Consider the following 24,048-nt stretch of genomic DNA (forward strand, 5'->3'; position numbering starts at 1 on the left):
GCCCTCCGCTGGACTCTTTCCAATTTGTCCACATCCTTTCTGTAGTGAGGGGCCCAAAACTGGACACAGTACTCCAGATGTGGCCTGACCAGTGCTGAATAGAGGGGAAGAATCACTTCCCTTAATCTGCTGGCACCACTTATACTAATGCAGCCCAGTGTGCTGTTAGCCTTCTTGGCAACAAGGGCACACTGTTGGCTTATATTCAGCTTATTGTCCACTCTAATCCCCAGCTCCTTTTCTACAGAGCTGCTGCTGCTGCTTAGCCAGTCAGTTCCCAGCCTTTACTGGTGCATGGGATTGTTTCTCCCCAAGTGCAGGACTTGGCACTTGTCCTTGTTCAACCTCATGAAATTTCTTTTGGTTCAATCCTCCAATTTGTTGATGTCTTTCTGAATCTGAGCACTACCCTCCAGCATATCTACTGTTCCCCCAGCTTGGTGTCATCTGCAAACTTGCTGAGGCCCCACTCCTATGCCATCTTCCAGGTCATTGGTGAAGATATTGTACAAAACTGGCCCCAGAACTGATCCCTGGGGCACTGCACTTGATACTGGCTACCAACTAGACTATGAGGCATTGGCTACTACCTCTGAACCCAATGATCCAGCCAGTTGTCTAGGCACCTTACAGTCCTTTTATCCAAGCTGTATTTCCTTAGCTTGCTTGTGAGAATATTGTGGGAAATTGTATCAAAAGCCTTGCTAAAGTCAAGATATGTCACATCCGCTGCTTTTTCCACATCCCGGAGCCCGTCATTTTATCACAGAAGGCAATCTGGTTGGTCAGGCATGACTTGCCCTCGATGAATCCATGCTGACTGTTCCTCATCACCTTCTCCTCCAGTGCTTAGAAATTGATTCCTTGAGGACCTGCTTCATGATTTTTCCAGGGACGGAGGTGAGGCTGACCAGTCTGTAGTTCCCTGGATCCTCCCTTCTTACCTTTCTTAAAGATGGGCACTATATTTGCCCTTTTTCAGTCACTGAGACCTCTCCCAAGAACCATGAGTTTTCAAAAAAGGTGGCCAGCAGCTCTGCAATCACATCAGCCAACTCCCTCAACTCCCACCCTTGGGTGCATCCTGTCTGGCCCTGTGAACTTGTACATGTCCAGCTTTTCTAAATAGTCCCTAATCTGTTCTTTCACCACTGTTGGCTGCTTATCTCCTCTTCAAACTCTGCTGCCAGGTTCAGTAGTTTAGGAGCTGACCTTGCCTGTGAAGACTGAGGTGAAAAAGGCATTGTGTATTTCAGCCTTTTCTGAATCATCTGTCTACTAGGCTGCCTCCCTTATTTAGTAAAGGACCCACACTTTCCTTGATTTTCCTCTTATTGCTGACATGCTTGTAGCTAACTGCAACTCCAGTTGCACTTTGGCCTTTTCCAGACCTCTTATTCTATTTGTTGCTCTCCTCTAGACTCTGCAAGATACTTACATCTTTCTTAATGCGCAGGACCCACAATGAGACAGCTGAGGCTTCATCGGGGCTGATTCCTGTACATGCTTCCCAGAATTCTATAGTGCAGCTCATTGCATTGTTTACTTACTTTGTGGTCCACTATAGCCCCCAGATAGATAGATATAGATATATATAGATATGCAATACTACTGCTCAACCTTTGATCTCCATATTGTGCTTATGCATTTCATTTCTCCTTCCAGAGTGTAGCACTTTTGTCATTAGGGAGTTTCATGTTGTTGATTTCAGGCCTTCCCTCATATTAAGGTAGTTTTGAGTTCTGATCCTGCCCTGCAAAGTGCTTTCCTTCCCTCATGGCATAGTGTCACCTGCACACTTTACTTACAAAACATTTTTCCTTTAGTGTGTTAATCTGGACAAACTGGAGCCTATAGCCACAGAAGTGCGGCTGATAAATAAGTCTATGGAGCTGCTGGACGAGAGGAAATTCTGGGCTGGTATTGTCTTCAATGAAATTGCTCCAGACAGCACAGAGCTGCCACCACATGTCAAGTACAAGATACGGATGGACATAGACAATGTAGAAAGGACCAACAAGATTAAGGATGGGTGAGTGTTGCCCCATGCTCATCTTATGAGAGGCTGGAGCTTGGGCAAAGATTTCTAACAAGTCATCTTTGTTCCCTTGGGTTAGGTACTGGGACCCTGGTCCCCGCGCTGACCCCTTTGAAGACATGCGCTATGTCTGGGGAGGTTTTGCCTACCTGCAGGATGTAGTGGAGCAGGCAATCATCAGGGTGCAGACGGGCACAGAGAAGAAGACCGGTGTCTATGTGCAGCAGATGCCCTACCCATGTTACGTGGATGATATGTAAGTTGCATGGCATGACATCCACCTTCTAGGAAAGTTGCTGGCTCCAGGGCTGATCCACAGAGTTGCAAGGAATGTGGCTATTGTCTCTAGCAGAACTGGGCTTCTGGCATACTACTGAGTTAGCCCTGTACTTCTGTATCAATGTGTGAACCCACCTCCTTTGCTCAGCTTGGGGTTTCTTGCACTCTGAATGTGTCCAAAGGATCTAGGACTATGTGATGCTTCAAACCACCTCCCCATGTGGGTGGGGGAGGCCCTGCCTCAGGAGAACTCTGAGTGGGACTGCACCTCCCAGGTGCAAAATGGGGGGGCAGGGGTAGTTACTTCCCCATATTGCTGGTCAGCCATCATGGCTTGTGTGCATGGGGGAAACTGTCTCCTTACCCTCAGGTGGTTAGCTTACTCCCTGTGGAAGAAGCAGAACTTGTATACAAGGAGAGTACAAGGGATGCAGTTGGTGACTGGTCCTTGTTCAGGGCCCTTGGGCACATGTCTGCCGCTGCAATATGGCACCAAGGGGGCTATGCTGAGACATGGCATTCCCACTTTACACACATGGTTCCCGTTGTGTTAGAAGCCATTTAGCTGCTTAGTGTAGTGGCCTGCACACATCCTAGTGTGTCCTACTGAGAGGCACTGAGAAGTGTGTCCATGTTAAGGCAGGTACACAACTTCCAGTCCAGGATGTACTGCCTGTGGAATGGCCCTAGTGAGGCTCAGCACTGTTTTTCCACCTGCCATGCAAGGATGTAACCTCAGTGCTAAGAGGTGAGCCACTCACCCAGTGTTACCCAAGAAGCTGCATCAGTTTGTCTCAGAGGTTCTCAGAACCCACAGCCATCCTCTCCTTCCTCGCCACTTCTTGAGTGCCGTGTGTCCCATGACTTCTTGCAGTACAAATAACCACAGCAGCATTTCCCTCTCCCTTTCCTGTGGCCCTTTACCTTCCTTCCCTCAGCTTCCTGCGTGTTATGAGCCGCTCAATGCCTCTCTTCATGACCCTGGCGTGGATCTACTCAGTGGCTGTGATCATCAAGGGGATTGTGTATGAGAAGGAGGCCCGCCTGAAGGAGACCATGAGGATCATGGGTCTGGACAATGGCATCCTCTGGCTCAGTTGGTTCATTAGCAGTCTCATCCCCCTCCTTATGAGTGCTGGGCTGCTGGTGCTGATCTTGAAGGTGAGATGGGTGCTGTCTCTGTCCCCTTTGCTGTGGTGTCAGTCTTCTGTAGCCACATCACAGCGTTGTGCCTCACTGCACCAGCAACCTAGAAAAGCTAAACTCAGGGAGCAGGTGGTAACCCAGTGGCAAGAGGCAGTTGGTCCTGGAGCAAGGCAGAATGGTTTAAAATAACAGGAGGGCTGCAGTTTTATTGAGCTAGTGCTCCTCAAGGTACCATGAGTCCAGTCAGAAAGCCCTGAGGTGAGGTGGCCCATTGGGCTAGTGTAGTGAAAGTCCACCAGCTTCTGCAGCCAGTGGCCCATCAGGGAATGATGTGGCTGGCATCATACCCAGCCACCTTTGACTCCTCAGCCCAATCAAGTAGATTCCTATTTACATCTGAGTCAACTTAGGGGGCAGCCCCTGGGGTATGGAATAGCCCCTCTGGAGCTGTAGTGTGATACCTTAATTGCTCTGCCACTAGGCTCCTGCTGACGTTGTAGGAAAATATACCATTAGCCATGCCCCTGTCCCAGCTGCTTACAACACTGATTACTGAAGCAGGCAAGCTGGGGCAGTGTAGGCCATGGTTATTAATTACTTCTCCGGGGAGCTTGTCTGATGCCTGATACACAAAATATGTCCTTGCCCAGATGGGAAACCTACTGCCGTACAGTGACCCCAGCGTGGTGTTCGTCTTCCTCTCGGTCTTTGCTGTGGTGACCATCTTGCAGTGCTTCCTCATCAGCACTATATTCTCCCGGGCCAATCTCGCAGCAGCCTGCGGTGGAATCATCTACTTCATCCTCTACCTGCCGTATGTGCTGTGTGTTGCCTGGCAGGACTACGTGAGCTTCTCTCTCAAAATCTTTGCTGTAAGTTGAAATAGTTTTGGCACTACAGAGCAGCTTTGGGTATTGGTGAGGTCAGGAAAGTGCTCAGGATGATGCAGTTGCAGTGAAGGACAGGCAGGCATTATGGAAAATGAGGCTTCAAGAACCTCTAGAATGATTTTTGGGTCACTTCAAAAACTTTTCTGAAAATGCAAAACTTTACCACCTCCTCTGTGGTAGAAATCTGGGTTCTCTTCAAAGGATCACTCAGTCAGAACAAACCAGGCCAACAGGTTCTGTGGCTGAAGGGAAGTTCTTGCTTTTTACTAGGGGCAGAGAATCCCTCCCCACTCCCCCATGTACACAAAAGCTAAGTCGTTTCTTGTACAGGCTGTGTACCTATCTTACCACTGGCTTTTTTTCCTTCCATCTGCTTCTTGTCTCATGGTCCTCTAAGGGAGTCACATGACCATGAGCCCAACCCTAAAGGAGGACTGAGTGAGCACCAAATCAGATGAAGGGGGTTGACAGGTCCCTGTCTGTGCACCTTGGGTGGAAGTCCTAGCCCTGCTGGGAATTTTTACTTCAGTGAAGCCAAGCTGCCATCCTTAGTGTGGTAAGCTAGGGGTGTCACGTTACATTAGCTCTGAGCTGCCCCCAGTGAGTTCACTTTTAAAGACCAGGTCTTATTGTGTCAGGAACAGTACAAAGACTTAAGCATGTTCACCTCTTCCTCCTCTAGAGTTTGCTGTCCCCAGTAGCCTTTGGGTTTGGCTGTGAGTACTTTGCACTGTTTGAGGAGCAGGGAGTTGGCATCCAGTGGGACAACTTCTTCAGAAGCCCCCTGGAAGAAGATAGCTTCAGCCTCACCACCTCTGCTGCCATGATGCTTTTTGACACGTTCCTTTATGTGGTTATGACTTGGTACATTGAGTCTGTCTTCCCAGGTGAGCCTTGATTGTAGGACATGATGTTCTGTCTTCACTACCCTTCTCTTCCCCTCTTCTTTGATACCCACTCTTTAGATTTGTTCTTGCCTGTTTGCCAAGAGACCAAATACTGCCTGTTTCAGGCAGAACTGATATGTCTCCTACAAAAGGGCATTGGGGGAAGTCTCAGCCATCAGTAAAATCAAGTCAAAGCTGGTAATTATTGGCTTTATACACCAGTGTAAATTTACATTGAGGCAAAGCAGACAGAAGAGCAGCTATTCCCAGACAGCAGCTTGCAGTGAATGCTGTTACAGTACCTTGCTGGCAGTTGGCAGGGGAATAGGTGATAGCTTACTTATGGCAATGGTTACCTTTGAACAGCTGTGAATACATGAAGCACCTGTGTAGCTTTATCCCTGAATTTTCCCCTGATGGCTGTACACCAGGTTCAGGTAAGTTACTCAGATGTAGGTGTTTAAACTGTCTGTCTGCTCCTTGTCTATATCAGTGTAAAGACTGATTATTCCGGTGTCAATGTGCTTTGTATCCAAGCCCTTAAATCTGATGCAGATTTTAAAATTACTATCCTGTACCTTTTGAATAAAGAAATTATGTGCATGATTTTCTGGGCTGATGCAACTACTTTCTGTTGCCCATCTAGGCCAGTATGGAATTCCCAGGCCCTGGTATTTCCCCTTCACAAAGTCCTATTGGTTTGGTGAAGAATCAGAGAAGAGGCAGTACCCCCATTCTGATCAGAAGGGCCCTTCAGAGGGTGAGTGTTGGATGTGCTGTGCCCAGAACCTAGCTGCTCTGTTTTAGATGAGGTCAGTGGGGATTTGCCTGGGTAGGGGACATCAGGGTTTAACATTCCTCAATTAAAAGCATGCCTACCTTAGTCCCTTCTCACTGTCTGACTGTGTAGTCTTGGTACAGCCAAAAACTCCACAAAAATCAGTGGAATTATTGTCCATATGAGGCTTGTAGGACTTCACTCTTTTGAGGCAAATGATTCTCGGTTTGTCTCAGGAGTGGATGCTCAGTGGCAAAAGGCTCTAACACTTGTAGCTTTTCCATGAACTATACCAGACCACAGATCAGGGTCTTCATGCTGGTCATCCAAGTATTACTTAGTACAAAGCTGAAGTGGGCAGCCATGGAGGGAATTGCACCTGTGGAAAAGGAAACCAGGAGGCTTTCTAGCTGCCCCACCTTCCTGTGCGTTTCTGCTGAGAAACACAGCGGCTGCTTCAGTAGCAGCTCAGCCTCACAGTGACAGGGGGCCCATGTGTGTTCTGTGCTACCTGGCTGATTGCTTTTGTTTTCTTTCAGTTTGCATGGAGGAAGAACCCACTCATCTCCAACTTGGGGTGTCTATTCAGAACCTGGTGAAGGTTTATCGTGATGGCAAGAAAGTTGCTGTAGATGGGCTCACCCTGAATTTCTATGAAGGGCAAATCTCCTCTTTCCTAGGACATAATGGAGCTGGGAAAACTACCACTATGTAAGGACAGCATGTTTTTTGAAGGAGAGGGAGAAGCACCCCTTAAAGTGGTTCTGAAATCCAGTACTCTTTCTATCCTGAATACCCTACTCAGGTTATGCAGGTAGATAGGTGGATAGATCCAGGGCCTCAGCCTGTCTCTGCTGACTTCAGTGGAGCCCAAAAGGTAGAAGGGGGTGCAGCTTTAGGATGGTAGTGAAGGGTAGCCAGGTTTCAGGTCAAGGATGTATCTGAATGATGTACTATCAGTTAGTGCTTTTAATAACCCAGTATGTGACCCTGGCTTATTGGAATAGGATGACTCTGTGGAATCCTTCCAGGCTTTTGGAAGAAGGGAAAACATTTCTCTGGCACAGAACCAAGCACATGCACTGTGATGTAACAGTGGTGAAAACCTAGCAGTGCCATTTAGGAGACAGTCCTGTTAGTGTTTGCTTGTATGCAGCAACTACTTGATGTGGGTCATCAGGTAGAAGGATGGATAGAAATGTGCAGATCCAGGTCTGCACATTTCCCTAGGGTTCAGTCCAAGCCATTATCCATTCATCTGCTCTTGAACTTCTCCCTTTGGACTGCTCTATGGCATTTTGGAACTTAGTACCTCTCATGTTTGTCATTTCAGGTCTATCTTGACTGGCTTATTTCCTCCGACTTCAGGCACAGCCTTCATCTTGGGCAAAGATATCCGCTCTGAGCTCAGCACCATCAGGCAGAACCTGGGTGTCTGTCCCCAGCACAACGTGCTGTTTGACTTGTGAGTATCAATCACAAAACATCATGCTGGCATTGGTCTTTGACACTGCCACCTTCTGCAGCTCTTAGCCAGCTTCTGGAATCATTCATGGTAATTTAATTCCAGAGAAACTCCATAGAGCCATGATTAGAATAAGGGAAACCCAGCTGTTGAGGTAATTGGGGTATAGCAGTGAGAAGGTTCCTTCTGAAAATTTGTCAAACCACAAAGAGCATCTATTTTTATCACTATGGTTTAAAATGTACACAGACCAAGAATCAAGACTTGTAAGAACAGATCCCCCACTGATTCGTACCAGTCCATCTGTGTCAGTTGAGCTATGCCAAGTTAAATGTGTGTCATGGTTTTGTTGGCTTGGGATTCTGGCCTATAACGTTCACTGATGGCAATATCGTGTAGCAAACATGTGGCACCTCTTGGGTTCTGTTCCATGACTTAGCATGTAGTGTGGGTTATAGCAAAAAGGTGTACTCAAAGGTGTCAGTCCAGTGCAAAACAGGTTTGGGCATATACAGAATACACAGCTTGGCAGGAAGACATTCCATTTTGTTATTTGTGCCTGGGGTTTATAACCGTACCCTAGACACCATTTTTCTGGAAAGTTTTTTTTTTTTCACTGAGAAAATAAGGCAAATATTTCCAAAGTGATTTTTGGATGTAGGTGCAAGCACAGACCATAAAGGAATTTCACAGTACTGAGCACCCACTCGTAGGCCCTACACTGAGCACTTATAATCACTATCCCCTTCTGGAGATCCTGGTCCTAGAAATTATTTTCCCATAAACAAGTTAAATTGAGAGAGAGTCCAAGTGTTGAGTTGTGCCTGGGCCTGCTCCCATCCCCTAGACTGACGGTAGAAGAGCACATCTGGTTCTATGCACGCCTGAAAGGCCTGACAGAAAAGGAGGTGAAAGAGGAGATGGAACAGATGGCGATGGACGTTGGTTTGCCTCACAAACTCAAGGCCAAGACAAGCAAACTCTCCGGTAGGTCCAGAAGCTTCAGATCTTCATGCCTCTCTCTCTAGTTGCCTGAAAAGCTCTGAGGAGGGCACTGTAAGAGATTCCGTTGCCTCAGTGTCAAGGGATTGTAATGTAACCTGCCATTCAGCATGTATGACTCACCCCTCTCCCTGCTTGATTTACCCTGGCACCTCATCCATCTCCCTTCCTGATTTACCCTGGCACCATGCCACTGGGGGGAGGTGGGGAAAGCACTGAGCCTAGTGTCTCTTAACTCTCTTACATGACTGCAAGAGGCACTGGGGTGCAGGCAGATGGGAATCTGATAGATACCCCTTGCTGAGCTTCACTGTCACACCTGCCTACCTAGAGCACTCCAACATGAATGCTTCTCTCCCCCATTCTGCAGGTGGCATGCAGAGGAAGCTGTCGGTAGCCCTGGCCTTCGTAGGTGGCTCAAAGGTTGTCATTCTAGATGAGCCAACAGCTGGTGTTGACCCATACTCTCGCAGGGGCATATGGGAACTGCTGCTGAAATATCGACAAGGTACCTGCTTCCTCCCCTGGTTAACGCATGTTGCTGAAAGCCAGACAGCATCAGTGGCTTATGGGTTATGTGGAGCAGATTATTCTTCCTTGACTGATCAGAGGGGGCACAGGGGCATTATTTGTATCTTTATGTGAAATTTGTTAAAGGCCTGTGTAGGAGACAGCAACAGACAGTACTTTAGGCCAGCATACCCTGGTCCATGTCCAAGCTGCCTGTTGAGCCCTTGCTCTTTAGAGGGTGGAACTATACCAAAGGGCCAAAGAATGAGCCATGTCCTGCTACACTTCTAAGGGAGGGAAGAGGACCTGAAGCCAGATCCTGATTCTTCCCTTATGCTGGTATGGGTCTGGAGTAATTCACTCCTGATTCACTTGGGTGGCTGAGATCAGAACCTGCTCTTCAATGTCTGTATTAGGGAAAAACCTTCATGTGCCATGTGGACTGTATCATTGGTTTCAGTCCCTTTTAGTTGCCTGACCCTGAAACCTCCTTTCTTCCCGCAGCTGAGCAGAATCTGGCAGGTCAGGAGTTTGGCTATAGGTTGCACCTCGCATGTCTGAGATAAAGGCACAAATGCAGACTAGTGAGTGCAGTCAGTGCCATTACCCGTAGCAAGTGCAGGTGCTTCCTTTTCAATCCTAGCACTATGAGTGCATGAACAGGGTGTTGGGACATGGGACAGAAGAGAAAAGTCATACCAAACAGATGCCAGGTACTTTCTTCTCTATCTCCCAACCATATGCAGACACCATCTAGCCTGGATGCAGCTCTCACTCAACAACATGAGGAGATCAGTGATATCATTGACTTGCTGCAGTTTATTGACATCATCCTGCCTTTCCCTTATTTCTAGGCCGCACAATCATTCTCTCCACACACCACATGGATGAAGCAGACATCCTTGGGGACCGCATTGCCATCATTTCTCATGGCAAACTGTGCTGTGTTGGCTCTTCTCTGTTCCTAAAGAACCAGCTGGGAACAGGCTATTATCTCACCCTGGTCAAGAAGGATGTGGACTCTTCACTGAGCTCCTGTAGAAACAGCAGCAGCACTGTGTCTTACCTGAAAAAGGTACAGCTTCTCATAGCTGCTATCTGCTCCCTTTCCCTATTCATGCTCATCATTCTTGTATCAGACCTTAAGCTTGTCCAAAAAGCATTGACTAAGAGACAGTACAATAGGTGAGCTGAAATGAAATCCCATCTCACTGCCACAGAAGACTTTTTTCTTATTTGATGCAGCCCTTCAGATTAGATCTGGTTAAACTGTTGCATCATTTGCAGGGTGTCCTTAAAATCATTGTTTTCAGCATGGAAACGGATGTTTCTGCTTTGAGAAATTTGGTTCCTGTGTTGAATAGAGTAAATACAAGCATCTGTCATTGCCCTACTGTTTTATCTCAACAGTTTACTGCAGCAAACCATAGTAAAATTCCCTATACTAGACCCTTTCTTTTGCTGTTCCACTCTAGAGGATGTTGTAAGGAGAGTGCAGTATAGTGCTGGCTTCCTAGGTATCCAGCTGTAGATAAGTTTTCACCTTTTCTTTTTGGACCAGGATGACAGCGTGTCCCAAAGCAGCTCTGATGCTGGGCTTGGCAGCGACCATGAGAGTGACACCCTGACAATCGGTAAGGACTGCAAGTGATTACACTATGACCCTCTCTCACCCACCTATTGGGCAGCTCAACCTCATGGTGCCTTTGTTCCTTCTGTCTGTAAATGGGGATCATAGCATTGACCTACCAGCCACTTGGAGGGGGTTGTAAGGACTGACCAACTAATATTTTTAGAGCGTTATGAACACAGTATGCTAAATATCAGGATATTTTGCTTGATGAGCAAAATATAGTTCAGACAGGCCCAGGAGTTAATGGCCATGGAAGATGATGCCATTTGTCAGCCTGTTTGCATTCCCAGAGGTTTCATAGATTTTATAGACATTAGGGCTGAAAGGGGCCTTGTAAGATCATTGGGTCCAGCCCCCTGCCCAAGGGGCAGGAAGTTAGCTGGGGTCAAAGGATCCCAGCAAGATAAACGTCTAAATGTAGAGGTTGTTGTTGTGCTAGGACAGTGTGGCGTGTAGGGCTCCTTTACTGTTGTTTGGTTTCCAAGAGTCTTGAAAATGCTGTAATTACAAAAGAGCTGCTGGGCTGGGACCTAATGTGGTATAAGTCTGTTGCTCCATTGGATCTGATCCTGCAGCAGAATCATGGTGATATGCACCATCTGAGGATGTATCCCAAGGAGGTTCCTGAGCCTATTTATTCCTTACTAACCAGTAGTGCACAATAACAGCACAGGCACATTCTTGTACTTTGGTTCCTCCAGATGTGTCTGCTATTTCCAACCTCATTATGAAACACGTTCCTGAGGCCAGGCTGGTGGAGGACATTGGCCATGAACTTACTTATGTCTTGCCGTATGAAGCTGCTAGAGAGGGAGCCTTTGTAGAGCTGTTCCATGAGATTGATGACCGCCTCTCTGACCTGGGTATTTCAAGTTACGGCATCTCTGAAACTACTTTGGAGGAGGTATGTGAGCTAAAGCTTCTTAGAAAGTGTAAAGCAAGTGATTGTGGGGACCTGGGCAAAGTCATCCCATCTCCCTGAGCAGCCTGCCTACCTTGGAACTGGTGTGGCTCTGAGCTTATAATCTGCAGGAGTCTGAAAATAGTTTTATTTCCCCCTGCCCCATTTAGGTCTGTGCTCATGAGAGACAGACATTAGGAATTAACAGCTGGATCTGCAGGAGGTGTATATGGACACAAATCCTTTGTAATCAGTTGAGGTGTACCCATCCTACACCCATGAGCTGATCTTGAATATTTTTAAATTACTGTATGAAGCACTTCTTGATACTTCGGAGCTGCTCTGAGTTGCACTCAGGAACATGTTCTACAGCCCCCAGTACAGGGGTGGGCAAAATACAGCCTGTGGGCTGGATCTGACCTACCAGTTGATTGTATCTGTCCCATGAGCAGGCAATCACAAAGTTGTGGGATCCAGCGTCACCTGTGGACCCAGGCAGATGCCCTGGTCTCCAGTGGGAATCTGCCGGCAGCATCCACAGCTGGTGCTGGTCCCTACCTGGTTCTGTTTCTGGTGTGCAGGGTGCAAGCCGGTGTAAGCTGTGGGAGGGGCCAGGCCATTGTGGATTAGGGCATGCTGTAACTGCAGAACAGTTCAGGTGGAAAGGGAGAGAGAGAGAGAGAGAGATGCACCCCTATCTACCCCCTGCTCACGATGGCAGCAGCCTGATAGATGTTGCTGCTGGGTGCCAGGAAGAAGCAGAACCTGGCGGCGGGCATGCCACCTCCTCCTTGCTGTTGCCAGGACACTTCTTGCTGTGGCCATCCAGAGCCCACACTAGGGATGCCTTGTGGCTCCTCCCCACTGCTGCTGCTGACACCAGCACTGCTTCCAGGCTGCTCCAGGTCCGTGGTGCCTGGCAGCAGGAAGGACCTGCAGGACAGCCCCAGCTCAGGCTCCAGGCGGCCTCAGTGAGAAGGGCTCCGGCAGCAGTGAGGGAGAGGCAGCTACACCCACAGCCAGGCCCCACTTTTTCCCAATGCCCAGGAGCAGCTTGTGCCTGGCTGCTGCCATTTTTGCACCTGGGGAGCTGATGCCAAAGGTTGGCAACAGCTCCAGCCCCTTCTTGGGGTAGAAGGATGGCCCAGAGGTGGCATTGGTGGTGGTGGGGGACCAGCTGAGCTGCCTCTGAAGCTGCAGCCTGCCCGTACTGACATCAGCTGCTCCTCTGCCCGCAGCCCCACCCACATAGGGAGGTTTGGTGAGGTTTTGCACAGAGGGGCGGATGCTGGCCCAGCCTGCAGCAGCTCCTCAACACTCCCTATATGGCCCATGGGCCTAAATAATTGGCCACCCCTGACCTAAGGGTATTATTTCATGCCTGCCTCTTCATTGCAAAGAGATGAAGATTACAGTCAGCACTAACTCTGCTTAATTGTGCTTGAGAGTTAATGGTGGCTCTATCAGGTTAACAGTGCTATAAATAAAAAAGTTCATAATGTACATGAACGTGGGTGTTGCATGCCATCATCCATGAGAATTAAGAGAGCACGTGTGCTGTTAGCAAAAAATAGCATCCCAAGCTCCATGATCAGAATTCTAGGGGGCACATTTTGTTGGTAAGTGGTCAGGTGTCACTAATTGCACTATAGTCACGGCTGCAAAGCAGTGTCCCATGAAGTCCCCCCATTTCCCCCAGTCACTCTCATCCAGGGAACAAATACCATGACCCTTCTCTCCCATGTTGGCATGTTGCCTACTCCCCTGGCAATCTTAGGATCTCCCACATTATCTCTGCCAGCCCATCACTGCTGTCGTGCATCATTTCTGGTTTCCACTGTAACCTCTCTTTGCCTTTCAGATCTTTCTCAAAGTGGCTGATGACAGTGGGGTGGATGCAGAGACATCAGGTGAGCACAGCTGTCTCAGGCCCACATTGCCACAGGTGTCATGCAAGCTCTAGCTGTACTGCTTTAGACACAGGACTTTTATGTATCTGCTAATGAACGCAGCTGATGGAGGGCTGAATTCCTGGTTGGGGTGAATTCCTGTTAAAAGGAATGCAGTCACTGGGCAAATAAGGGGGTCTAGTGATTTAAATAAAGCAAGGAAGCGGAAATAAGCGAACATGAGAGTTCCATTTCTGACTTAGCCACAGATTCAGATTCAGCTCTGTAATCTTTGTAGTCTGTTGGCCTCTGTTTAGGTCCATGCATAAAATAAATGTTGTCGCTGACATGTAAGAGCTGTAAACACTTCTGTTCCCAGTTTCTACATCTCATTGAGACCTAAGCTGGTTTGCTGTCTTTATTCAATAGAGTAAGACAACTAATACATACTGTTACCTTTTAGATGGTACATTACCTGCAAGAAGGAATAGGCGGGTCTTTGGAGACAGACAGAGCTGCCTTCGTCCTTTCACAGAAGACGATGCTTTTGACCCCAATGATTCAGACATAGACCCAGGTAGAGTTGGAAGGACCCATGTCTTAATAAGTGCAGGTGTCTCTCTCTCTGCCCAGTTATTCTTCTGTCATTGAAAAACAGTAATTCTAGAAAAAACCTGTTCCCTGTCTGTATTGTTTGGCAAATGGCAATACAAGAGAACCTGGATGTTAGGAAGAAATTGAAAAAGCCAAGCAGCATCACACAAAGGAGTTCATCGATTTCATACGCATTAGGTTGTAGGTCTACAGAAGAAGAATATATTTTCAAAATTCCTTCCAGTGAATGTGCTACTAGTTTCTATGCTGTGTTAAAATCCCTGATGGACTGAAACCTTGGCTGTTCTGTCCTTGGGCGGGATATTTTTAAATCCCTATTTTCCTTCATGGGTCATGGCCGAGGAGAGTGGAGCAAAGTCAGTCAGGCAATCAGAATTATGTATCCTGACTTGATCTGTGGTGCACAGTAAGGCCCTGAAGAATCTAATGCACAAATATGAGGCAGTTTGCCAGAATGGGAGTTATGTGGCCTGACCCAAACCCCACTAGGTCAATAGGGAGCTTTTACCATTGTTTTCATTGGGCACTGGCCCAGTTCATTATACTGATACAGTATCCACAGTGACATCTTGAATATGGAAATGTGACATCAACACAATAATAACTTTGTTCCTAAAGCACGCTCTAACTCAGCTGTTAATTTTCCTACTCTTGTATCAGTATTTACCCACCCTTTGAAATTCGGAATGCCCTTCACCAAGGCCAGGTTTATATTCCCATTCTCAGAATAAACAGATCATCATGTCTGCTACTTGATGCCTTATAATTCAGGGTGTCACTAGGCTGAAAAGCTGAGCTCCAGTGTGGCGAGCCAGTAGGGGGTGCTCCTGCGCAAAGACACCCACCTCATTGCACCTGACCACCTTCCAGGCTCCAAGTGCCTCCCTGGCGGTGCCTCACGTCTAGCCAACCCCCTTCCTGGAGCACACCCTCTAGCCTGGGGGTAGGGCCGCCACCACCCAGGGTCTGGAGTGATCTTGGGTCTGTGCCTCCTGGAAAACACAGCCCTTGAGGGTACTTGACTCACTTCAAGAGCTTGGTGTGCTTCCTTCAGTCTGAAGTACAAATAGTGGTCTCCCTTAGTCAGCCAAACCAAGGGGACCCCAAGGCATAATCTAGATCCACTCCCAATAAGTCTCCCACGCTAGGTACAAAGGAGAACTTTTTTGCTTACACAGAGTAGGTTTGGAGTAAGGTACAGGGTTGAGCAATATCAGAAAAATCCCATAGAGCAAACAGGGTGGCTGGGTAGCCTTTGATCACGCATCTGAGTTACTGAGATACTATATATCTAGTTAGATCTCAGGTAGCTTACTCATGAGTATCATCCAGAGGCAGGTGGAGATTCCCTCTGGAGGCAGGCAGTTCCTTGATCATGAGTTTCAAGAGAGAGAGCAAGTTTCAGACAGTCAGTAAACTGCCTGCCTCCAGAGAGAATTTCCACCTGCCTCTGGATGATACTCGTGAGTAAGCTACCTGAGATCTAACTAGATATATAGCTTGCAGTAACTCAAATGTGTGATCAAAGGATACCCAGCCACCCTGTTTGCTTTATGCGATTTTTCTGATATTGCCCAACCGTGTACCCTATTCCAGACCTACTCTGTGTAACCAATAAAGTTCTCCTTTGTACCTTGTGTGGGAGACTTACTGGGAGTGGATCTAGATTATGCCTTGGGGTCCCCTTGGTTCGGCTGACTAAGGGAGACCACTATTTGTGCTTCAGACTGAGGGAAGCACACCAGGTTCTTGAAGTGAGTCGAGTACCCCCAAGGGCTACTAGGCCTGTGTTTCCCAGGGGGCACAGAGCCAGGATCACTTCAGACCCTGGATGGTGGAAGCCCTACCCCCAGGCTAATGGGTCCGCTCCAAGTAGGGGGTCAGCTAAACGTGAGGCACTCAGAGCCTAGAAGATGGTCGGGCGCATGAGGTGGGTGGTAAGACCCTGAAGAATCTAATGCACAAATATGAGGCAGTTTGCCAGAATGAGAGTTATGGGGCCTGACCCAAAGCCCACTAAGTCAACAGGCAGCTTTTACCATTGTTTTCATTGGGCACTGGCCCAGCTCATTATACTGATATAGTATCCACAGTGATATCTTGAATATGGAGATGTGACATCAACACAATAACTTTGTTCCTAAAGCACATTGTAACTCAGCTGTTAAATTTTCCTACTCTTGTATCAGTATTTACCTGCCCTTTGAAATTCAAAATGCCCTTCACCAAGGCCAGGTTTATATTCCCATTCTCAGAATAGATAGACCACCATGTTTGCTACTTGATGCCTTATAATTCAGGGTGGCACTAGGCTGAAAAGCTGAGCTCCAGAACTATGTTTTTCTGTAGTGTTTGCAGGTGTTCAGGACTAATGTCTTGGCTCAGGGCCACCTCTTCATGTGGGAGGTCTTAATGAGTAGATGGATTCAGAAACCTCAGCTTCACAAGCTGCACCATCAGATGCATTAGGGATTGATGTCCATGTGGCATTAGTCCCATTGGTGGTTTCCAGAGCCTCAGCCTAAGTGTATGTTGATTCCTGCCTCACAGAGAGAATAAATATAGATAGATGCATATCCTCTCTGACACCTTTCCCCTTATTCTGTACCTTTGCGCCAGTCCCTATTTGCTGGGGCACTTTTGCAACAAGTCCTGAGATTTGAAGTTGGGTTAGATACCAGGGCATGTGTCATCAGCGGGCTTAGGCTCTGAGATTTGCTTCCCTCATTACTAGAAGACTGTGCTGTTGTCGCTTCTAGTTCAGAGCTGCTGGCAGGAGTGCAGGGCTCTTGTGGGCAGCAGCATTTTAAGTGCTGGGTGGCCTGACCCTGCTCTGAGCCAGGAGATAGAGAGGTAAGGCTGCGTGCAGCTTTTCTACCCTCTCTCCTGCCCCATTTCCTCCTCAGGCGCACACACTCTCCCTTCCCAAGAGGAAGCAGCCCATGAGTGAGAAGTTATTGTTCTGTTCACGTGGAAATCTGGTGATTGTTGTTGGCAGAATCCAGAGAGACAGACCTGCTCAGCGGGATGGATGGCAAAGGCTCCTACCAGATGAAAGGCTGGAAGCTCACCCAGCAACAGTTTGTTGCTCTGCTGTGGAAGAGGCTGCTCATCGCCAAGCGCAGCCGGAAGGGCTTCTTTGCCCAGGTGAGACCTGGTGGCTCTTTTGGGGTTCCCTGGAAGGTGATCTGGTTATCTTGGTCCCTCCCAGGGGCTGCCATGGCCTGACGTAAACCCAGGCTTGGCCTCAAAGGGATCCTCTGTTGGGCAAAAACATCAAGGGTCCAAAATGTGTTTTTTTTCTGTGTCAGAACAGGATTGAGACCCTCTGGAATGTTTTTGTGGAAAAGTCAGATTCAGACAGACCCATCAGAGAATAGCCAATACTTCTGAACTCAGGTGTAGGATGTGGGGGAGACAGTTTCAGGATCCTTACAGAGAGCAGGAGTTTGAACCTGGGTCTCCCATGCTGTGCCCTTGGGGATTCATCTGAGAGATCTTCCTGGTTGAAAATTTCATTGAAATATTCCTGGCCAGCTGTAGTTCAAGGCATTCTTTGTTTTGAGTCTGTAAACACCCCTTTTAAGGCAACTGTTCCTCTTCCATTGTGATTGCAGATTGTGTTGCCAGCTGTCTTCGTGTGCATTGCCCTCATGTTCAGCCTGATTGTCCCTCCCTTTGGCAAATACCCCAGCCTGGAGCTGCAGCCATGGATGTATGATGAGCAGTACACCTTTATCAGGTACCTTTTGCATGATACAGGGGTCCAGGCAGCTGGGGTGTGCCTGCAAATTCTGATCTCCTTTTTCACCAAACAGTGCAACTGAAAGACACTACTGACCTTTATGTTGCTTTAAAAAGAGGAGGGGGTCTATAATAATGCTTTTCCCTCCATAGAACTTAGTGCACTCTGCTGCTACATCACATGAAAAGGAAGCAAAAGCTTTTTGCTGAGTTGCTTTCCACAAGAGTAGTGGCCACAGTTACTCAGTGGAGTTTGTGGGCTTGTGTATACGTGGGTAACTCCCACATCCATAGGTGGAAGAGCTGTTGTTCCCAGCAGGTGGGGATGATGTTTGCAGGGCATATTCCTGGGGAGGAAGACAAGTCCTGCAGCAGCGGCTCCTCACTCCTACTCTGCCTCTTCCTACCCCCTGCGTTTGACTGCGCGGGGCTTCACAGAGCTTTCTCAAGGATTAGGAACTGCTCAGCTAATTGTGTAGCTGCCAGCATGCCAGCTCACCTTTACCTTTATGCAGAGAGCAGTAAGGTGGGTACAGGCATGTGGAGGTGCCCTTGGATGATTTATTCTGTTGCCAGCCGTACTGAGACAGTCATGTTTGGTAGCAGTCAGACATTGATTGCATGTTGGTGCTTTGAGCTTCCCACTGGAGAGGAGATTTTCAAAGGCTTATTTCAAAAGGCAGTTAGACACCTAATTCCCATAGCCTTTCAATGGGAGTTGGGCAGGCATGTTCAATCTGTGCCTTGGAAAATTTTCCCTCAAGGTTTTAGGTAAGTCTGGAAGTAGCTAAATAACAATCAGAAATAAGAGGGAGAGTGTGTATACATGTGTGTGTTGTGTATACACGTGTGCCTGAACATTCTCCAGAGAAAACTTCCCTCATTTCGTTCCCCTGACCCTTTCCCTGTGTCTTTGCCTTGCCTTGCTGTTGGGTGGCTTGGTGTACACCATCGCAGGGTCCTGATGTTTTGTCTCTGACTCCCCCCTAGTAACGATGCCCCAGAGGATGCAGGCACGCAGAAGCTTTTGGATGCTCTTATCAATGAGCCTGGCTTTGGAACTCGCTGTATGCAAGGACAATCCATTCTGTAAGTAAAACCCAGGCCACAGCAGATGCAAGGGTGAGGAAGCCCCATGCCCACTGTGCTCCCCAAGACTGCATGTCACCTCAAAGACAGAGCTGGCACTATGGGTACACTTGAACCCATGCCTTTGTGGTACCAGGTTTTGTGAGAACTGTGAAGCTGAATTAAAGCCCTGAGTTCCCCAGAAAGGTGCTGTAGCTTAGGGTGTGATTATCCAACATGCTGAGGGCTGGCCTGCTTCTATGAAGAGTTTTCTTTTGATTTAAATGGTAACAGAGCTCAGTGGTGGAATTTAGGTGTTGATTTCAGTGGGGACTGTGTGAACCCAAGGCTGAGCACTTGAGCAAGTCCCAGCCATCACTCATTGTCTTTATTGCCTAAAACTTTCTAAAAAGCCAGTCTTATATGGCATTTTTGCTTTGGCTCTGTTGTGGCTCAGAGACACTCCTTGCATCGTTGGGCAGAAGGAGTGGACCACAGCTTTAGTCCCTGATGCAGTCAGGGACATTCTCCTGAATGGCAACTGGAGCATGGAGAATCCCTCCCCATCCTGTGAGTGCAGCAATGAGCAAATCAAGAAGATGTTGCCTGTGTGCCCTCCTGGTGCAGGGGGACTCCCTCCTCCGCAGGTAAGAAGGGACTTGACTGTTCTCCAGTTCACTGGGGCCCATGGGCTGGGGTTGGGGAGGGAACTGAGGGGTTGGCACTGGCTTCTAGGTGGGATGTGAGCAAAGCACACCCAACTCAGTGTCCTTTTGTTCCCCTGCCTGTGACCCCAGAGAGAGCAAAACACTGCTGACATCCTACAGAACCTGACAGGCCGGAACATATCGGACTATCTGGTGAAGACCTACGCACAAATCATTGGGAAAAGGTGCCTACTATGTACATTTCCCCTTATTGCTTGCTGCCAGCTGTTATAGGATGCAGTTTACCCCTGTGCAGAGCCTCAGCCAAAGTCCTCTTGCAACATTACACTCCTGCAGGGATGAATGAAAAGACTTAAAACTGTGGGCCAATTTGAAATGCGAGTCCAGGGGAGTCTTAAGGAGTGTAATCCACTCTTTCTCCTGGCCCAGAAACCTGTGCTGTACTCCCGTACAGACTTGCTGTTGCTCGGTAGGACTTATTTACACCTGTTCAGAACACACCAGGGTGTGACATGCTGCTTCTGTCGCATCCCCTTCATGGGCCTGACCCAAAGTGTACCATGTTCAGTAAGAGCCTTTTTATTGGCTTCAATGGGCTTTGGGCCTAGCCCTATATTCAGACCAGGTGGCTGAGCATTCATTGCTTTCTCTATGGCTGTGGCTCCCATGAACCTCTTGGACCCAGCAGGAATTATTTCTACCATGGGGTCAACCAGCCATCATGGGTTTTTCCTAGAAATTAAGCAGAGATGCTTGAAAAGTCCAGTCTAAAGCTGCCGTGTCCGCTTCCATTTTCTAAGAAGTCCCTGGTTTTCCCATATCCTTGTGATACACTGGCAGTAACATGAATGTTACTGACCAACCCAGAACTTTGGCTTGGGTTGCCACCAGATTGGACCCTGACACCCACTTTTGCTTGGTGCCCCAGACTTGATCCTGCTGCCAGCAAAGTCAGTGGCAGTTCAGAGGGAATAGGAGTGGGCCTTAGGTATTAAAAAGCAGCAGGGTAAACTCCAGGGGTGCAGCGTTTCCCAACCTTTTTCTCTACACGGCACACTTACATGGCCTCTCCACCCACAGCATACCAGCCAAACACCAACAGGGGGGGAGCAGCCAAACGTGGAGGGGGTGGGGGTTAGGGGTGGCACGTGGCCAAATGCAGAGTGGCAGGGAGCTGGTGGCACAGCACTTGAATCACTGGCTGGAACCACGCTCCCTGTCTGGCTGGTTGTGGTATAGTGGGGGGTGTGGCTCCAGCCCCAAATGCCGCCGCACACTGGCACATGCCTGATGGCACATGAGTGTGCCATGGTACACTGGTTGGCAAACTCTAGTGTCATGCACCTGATGTCCCTGGAGTTAAACCAGAATGAATCTGCCCTGCAGTAGTGAATGGTCCCAGTGCCTTTGGCCTCAGGCTGGGTCCAACTGGTAGCCCATTTTATAAATAGCATCTTCTCTTTATCTCCATAGCTTGAAGAATAAGATCTGGGTGAATGAATTCAGGTGAGTTGCCACCCCTCCATTATGCTGCTTGGGGTTTCTTATTACTGGTAAACTCAATCTCTCTCTCACTCACACTATTCCCTATAAATATCATTCTTCTTTTGAAAAATGAAGTTGTGCTCCACACTAAGCTTGCTAGAAATATGTCAGCAACAGATTCATTTTTTTAGCCTCTTGCTGGAACTAGCTATGATATTGACTGGCCCTTTCCCCAGCTGTTGGGGGTACACGGGTGCCCTCAGAGCCCCAAGGGCTCGATCCTGTATGTGCCTACCATCTAGTGCCTGCTGGTATGAGCAATCCCTGTTAGCAGTATCAGACTAGCAAAGGCCCCTAGCTTAGATACTGTTCCTAGGCTCCTAGAAACAGGAAGCCTTTTCTGGAGGGTGTGTCTGATCAGTCTGTGCTTGACTCCCCCTTTCTGCCTTCAGGTACGGAGGATTTTCCCTGGGTGCCAGCAGCTCCCTTGTGCTTCCTCCAAGCCATGAAGTCAATGATGCCATCAGGCAGGTGAAGAAGATCTTGGAGCTTGCCAAGGTGAGCAGTGGTGTCCCTGCAGCTCTGAGGCTGTGGCAGTGTGACAGTGGCACCCCTGGGTGAGATGTCTACAGGAAGCAAGCCCTTAGGTTTAAAAACTTCAGCTCCTGCTGCCTGAGAGAGAGTCCCTGCACCTGGACTAGCGTGGGTGGTACTGAGCCAGTATAAGTACATCAAAGGGCACAGGAATTTACTGCTTTGTCTGGGAACAGCCACTGAGGTACTAAGGTCTCTGGATACCTGCTAATCTTGAGGACAAAGTATCATGAAGATGACCTGAAGTGGACATGGCCCTTTGGTAATACTGTTTTCACTCGGGTAAACTCCCACTGGTTGCAAAGGGGACTCAGCATGAAAGCCTTAGGAAAGTCAGCTTTTACTGTCAGTGACCCCAGCTCAGCATGTGTGTATGTGAGCAAGGGCACCTGAAGTGCCCCATGAGCCACAAGAGAGAACTGGAAAAATCCTCTATTCTGCTAGATTCTCACACTCACTCTAGTGGAGCCTCCCATATGGGTATGGTACACACAGCAGGGTCTAGTCAGCTGAGACGTCCCTGGATCCAGCATAAAGCACCTCTGTGCCCAGTCCAGAGCAGTTGCCACCCAGCATAGGTTAGAGCAGCTTTTAAACTGCTCTGACATACACCACGGGGAAGATGACCTTGGAGAATCAGAGAATTGCAACCAGCTCCCTAATAACCTCTGAGCCACCATGTTTGAACTAGTGTTCCCCAAAATTGTGCTCCATGCTTAGCTAATAATTGCTAAAACCTAAGCCAGTGCTGGGGTTCTCTTGGGCTCCCTCTGCTCTCTTCCCACTTTGGAGTGCTGTGCATTGTGAATTCAGAGGGTATGTTGGCCTTGAGAGACTCACCTAAAGTTACATGGGGAATCTGTTACTGAGCCAGAAAGGAAGCTGTACAAATAAGGTGCTTGTTGCGTTGTGCTGCAATGACTGAAGTGAATCTTCTGCTGTTCACAGGGGAGCTCTGGAGATCGGTTTCTGAATAGCTTGGCAAGCTTCATGAAAGGACTGGACACAAAAAACAATGTCAAGGTAAACTCTTGCCTCTTGTGCCTAGCACACTGAGCCCAGGCTCAGGTAACCTTGTGTTTTAACTGAAGTTCAGCTCCTAAGTAGTGGTGTCTCATGATTTCTGTCCCACATGTGCTCAGAGCAGAGCCTTCTGCCCAAATTGCTTATAAAGACAGAGAAAATAGCACAGCTTTTTGTGTAGAAAGCTGGGGGAGAGAGGAGGCTCGTGGAACTCAGTCCCAAATGCATTGAAATTCCTGAAACTGCCTGTTGACATCAGTATTTGTCAAGTCATGGCCTTGGAAATGAGTAGGCTGTGACTGCTGCACACGGGTATTGGGAAACATATTGCCCTAGCATACGTAGTCCTTTAGATTCCTATGGCGCTGTAATACCATTTTCCCATGACTAAGATCTCTCGAGAATCCTAGGCTTCTCTTGTGGATGGAGGGGATGTCACCCTTGCTGAGCTAATTGGCTGGCATGAGTGTTCCCATGACCAAACTGTGTATTGTGTCTCTAAGATGGTAGACAGGAGCTTGAGAAAAGTTGGGAAGAGCTGCTCTGTCTTTTGGCCCTCTGTTGGGGCAGCCCCGCAGAAACTGGAATGTTGGTTTTGCAGGTGTGGTTCAACAACAAGGGCTGGCATGCCATCGGCTCCTTCCTGAATGTGATCAACAATGCCATCCTCAGGGCCAACCTCCGGGGGGGCAAGAACCCCAACGCTTACGGCATCACCGCCTACAACCACCCACTGAACCTCACGAAGCAGCAGCTCTCTGAAGTGGCACTGTACGTCCTGATGCAGTGGTGATGGGGAGAATGGGAGGGTCACTCTCTGCTAGATCATCCCCTGCTGGATGCTCACCAGGCTGCTGTATTTGCCATCCACCACAAGGGGTCCATGTGTTCTTAGACTTCCATTAACTGGGTGTCAGGGTCAGCCCTTTCTGAGCAGTCTGCACACTGGCTCTTTCTTTAACTCCCCTATACTCAGGCTGGCTGTTACCTCTTCATGGGATGTCTCAGCCCAGCTATCCTAGGCCCCCATTGTGGACACCTCAATAACATAAACACTTCTTCCTTAAGCTCGGAGCTAGATGCCCTGGGCCATATAGTCCCTCTCTTGAGGGAGATGAGATCCAGACACACAGGCTTTGTCAAGGCTCTAAAAACCATTTGGTTTCCATTTAAGTGAATGGAGAACTACACAGAGCAAGACAGGACAGCACTGCCTGTCTCCACTGTTGCCTCCACATGCTTGAGTGTTTTCAGGGCTTAGGTCAGAAACCTCTAGGTTTCCTCCCCTCTCTGCTGTTCAGCGAGTTTCCTTCTTCCTCAGCTGTTAAAAGGAACCTTCTGCTGGGACACCTTGCTGCTCTGTTCCTGCGAGTCTCTCTAAGTTACGCCCACCCCCACACCCCAGGCCTCTCAGTCTTGGTAGCTTTTCAGAC

General features: G+C 48.3%; 1 protein-coding gene across 2 annotated transcripts in view; it reads left to right on the forward strand.

The window, feature by feature from the left end:
- Positions 1–24,048, forward strand: part of ABCA1 (ATP binding cassette subfamily A member 1) — a 116,402-nt gene that overhangs the window by 76,049 nt on the left and 16,305 nt on the right. For both annotated transcript variants that reach the window (XM_090038922.1, XM_090038923.1), the window contains 24 exons: positions 1,827–2,032; positions 2,118–2,294; positions 3,256–3,478; positions 4,114–4,335; positions 5,036–5,240; positions 5,887–6,000; positions 6,558–6,729; positions 7,352–7,483; positions 8,331–8,470; positions 8,856–8,993; positions 9,850–10,070; positions 10,557–10,629; positions 11,330–11,532; positions 13,391–13,439; positions 13,882–13,995; positions 17,032–17,180; positions 17,651–17,775; positions 18,768–18,866; positions 19,303–19,492; positions 19,643–19,737; positions 20,987–21,019; positions 21,451–21,556; positions 22,541–22,615; positions 23,217–23,386. In XM_090038922.1, coding sequence (XP_089895048.1) covers positions 1,827–2,032; positions 2,118–2,294; positions 3,256–3,478; positions 4,114–4,335; positions 5,036–5,240; positions 5,887–6,000; positions 6,558–6,729; positions 7,352–7,483; positions 8,331–8,470; positions 8,856–8,993; positions 9,850–10,070; positions 10,557–10,629; positions 11,330–11,532; positions 13,391–13,439; positions 13,882–13,995; positions 17,032–17,180; positions 17,651–17,775; positions 18,768–18,866; positions 19,303–19,492; positions 19,643–19,737; positions 20,987–21,019; positions 21,451–21,556; positions 22,541–22,615; positions 23,217–23,386 — 3,431 coding nt within the window. The remainder of the gene's footprint in view (positions 1–1,826; positions 2,033–2,117; positions 2,295–3,255; positions 3,479–4,113; positions 4,336–5,035; positions 5,241–5,886; positions 6,001–6,557; positions 6,730–7,351; positions 7,484–8,330; positions 8,471–8,855; positions 8,994–9,849; positions 10,071–10,556; positions 10,630–11,329; positions 11,533–13,390; positions 13,440–13,881; positions 13,996–17,031; positions 17,181–17,650; positions 17,776–18,767; positions 18,867–19,302; positions 19,493–19,642; positions 19,738–20,986; positions 21,020–21,450; positions 21,557–22,540; positions 22,616–23,216; positions 23,387–24,048) is intronic.

The sequence above is a fragment of the Crocodylus siamensis genome, chromosome 3 (genome assembly GCF_052110815.1).
Source record: "Crocodylus siamensis isolate JL-2025a chromosome 3, ASM5211081v1, whole genome shotgun sequence".
Taxonomy (NCBI): domain Eukaryota; kingdom Metazoa; phylum Chordata; order Crocodylia; family Crocodylidae; genus Crocodylus; species Crocodylus siamensis.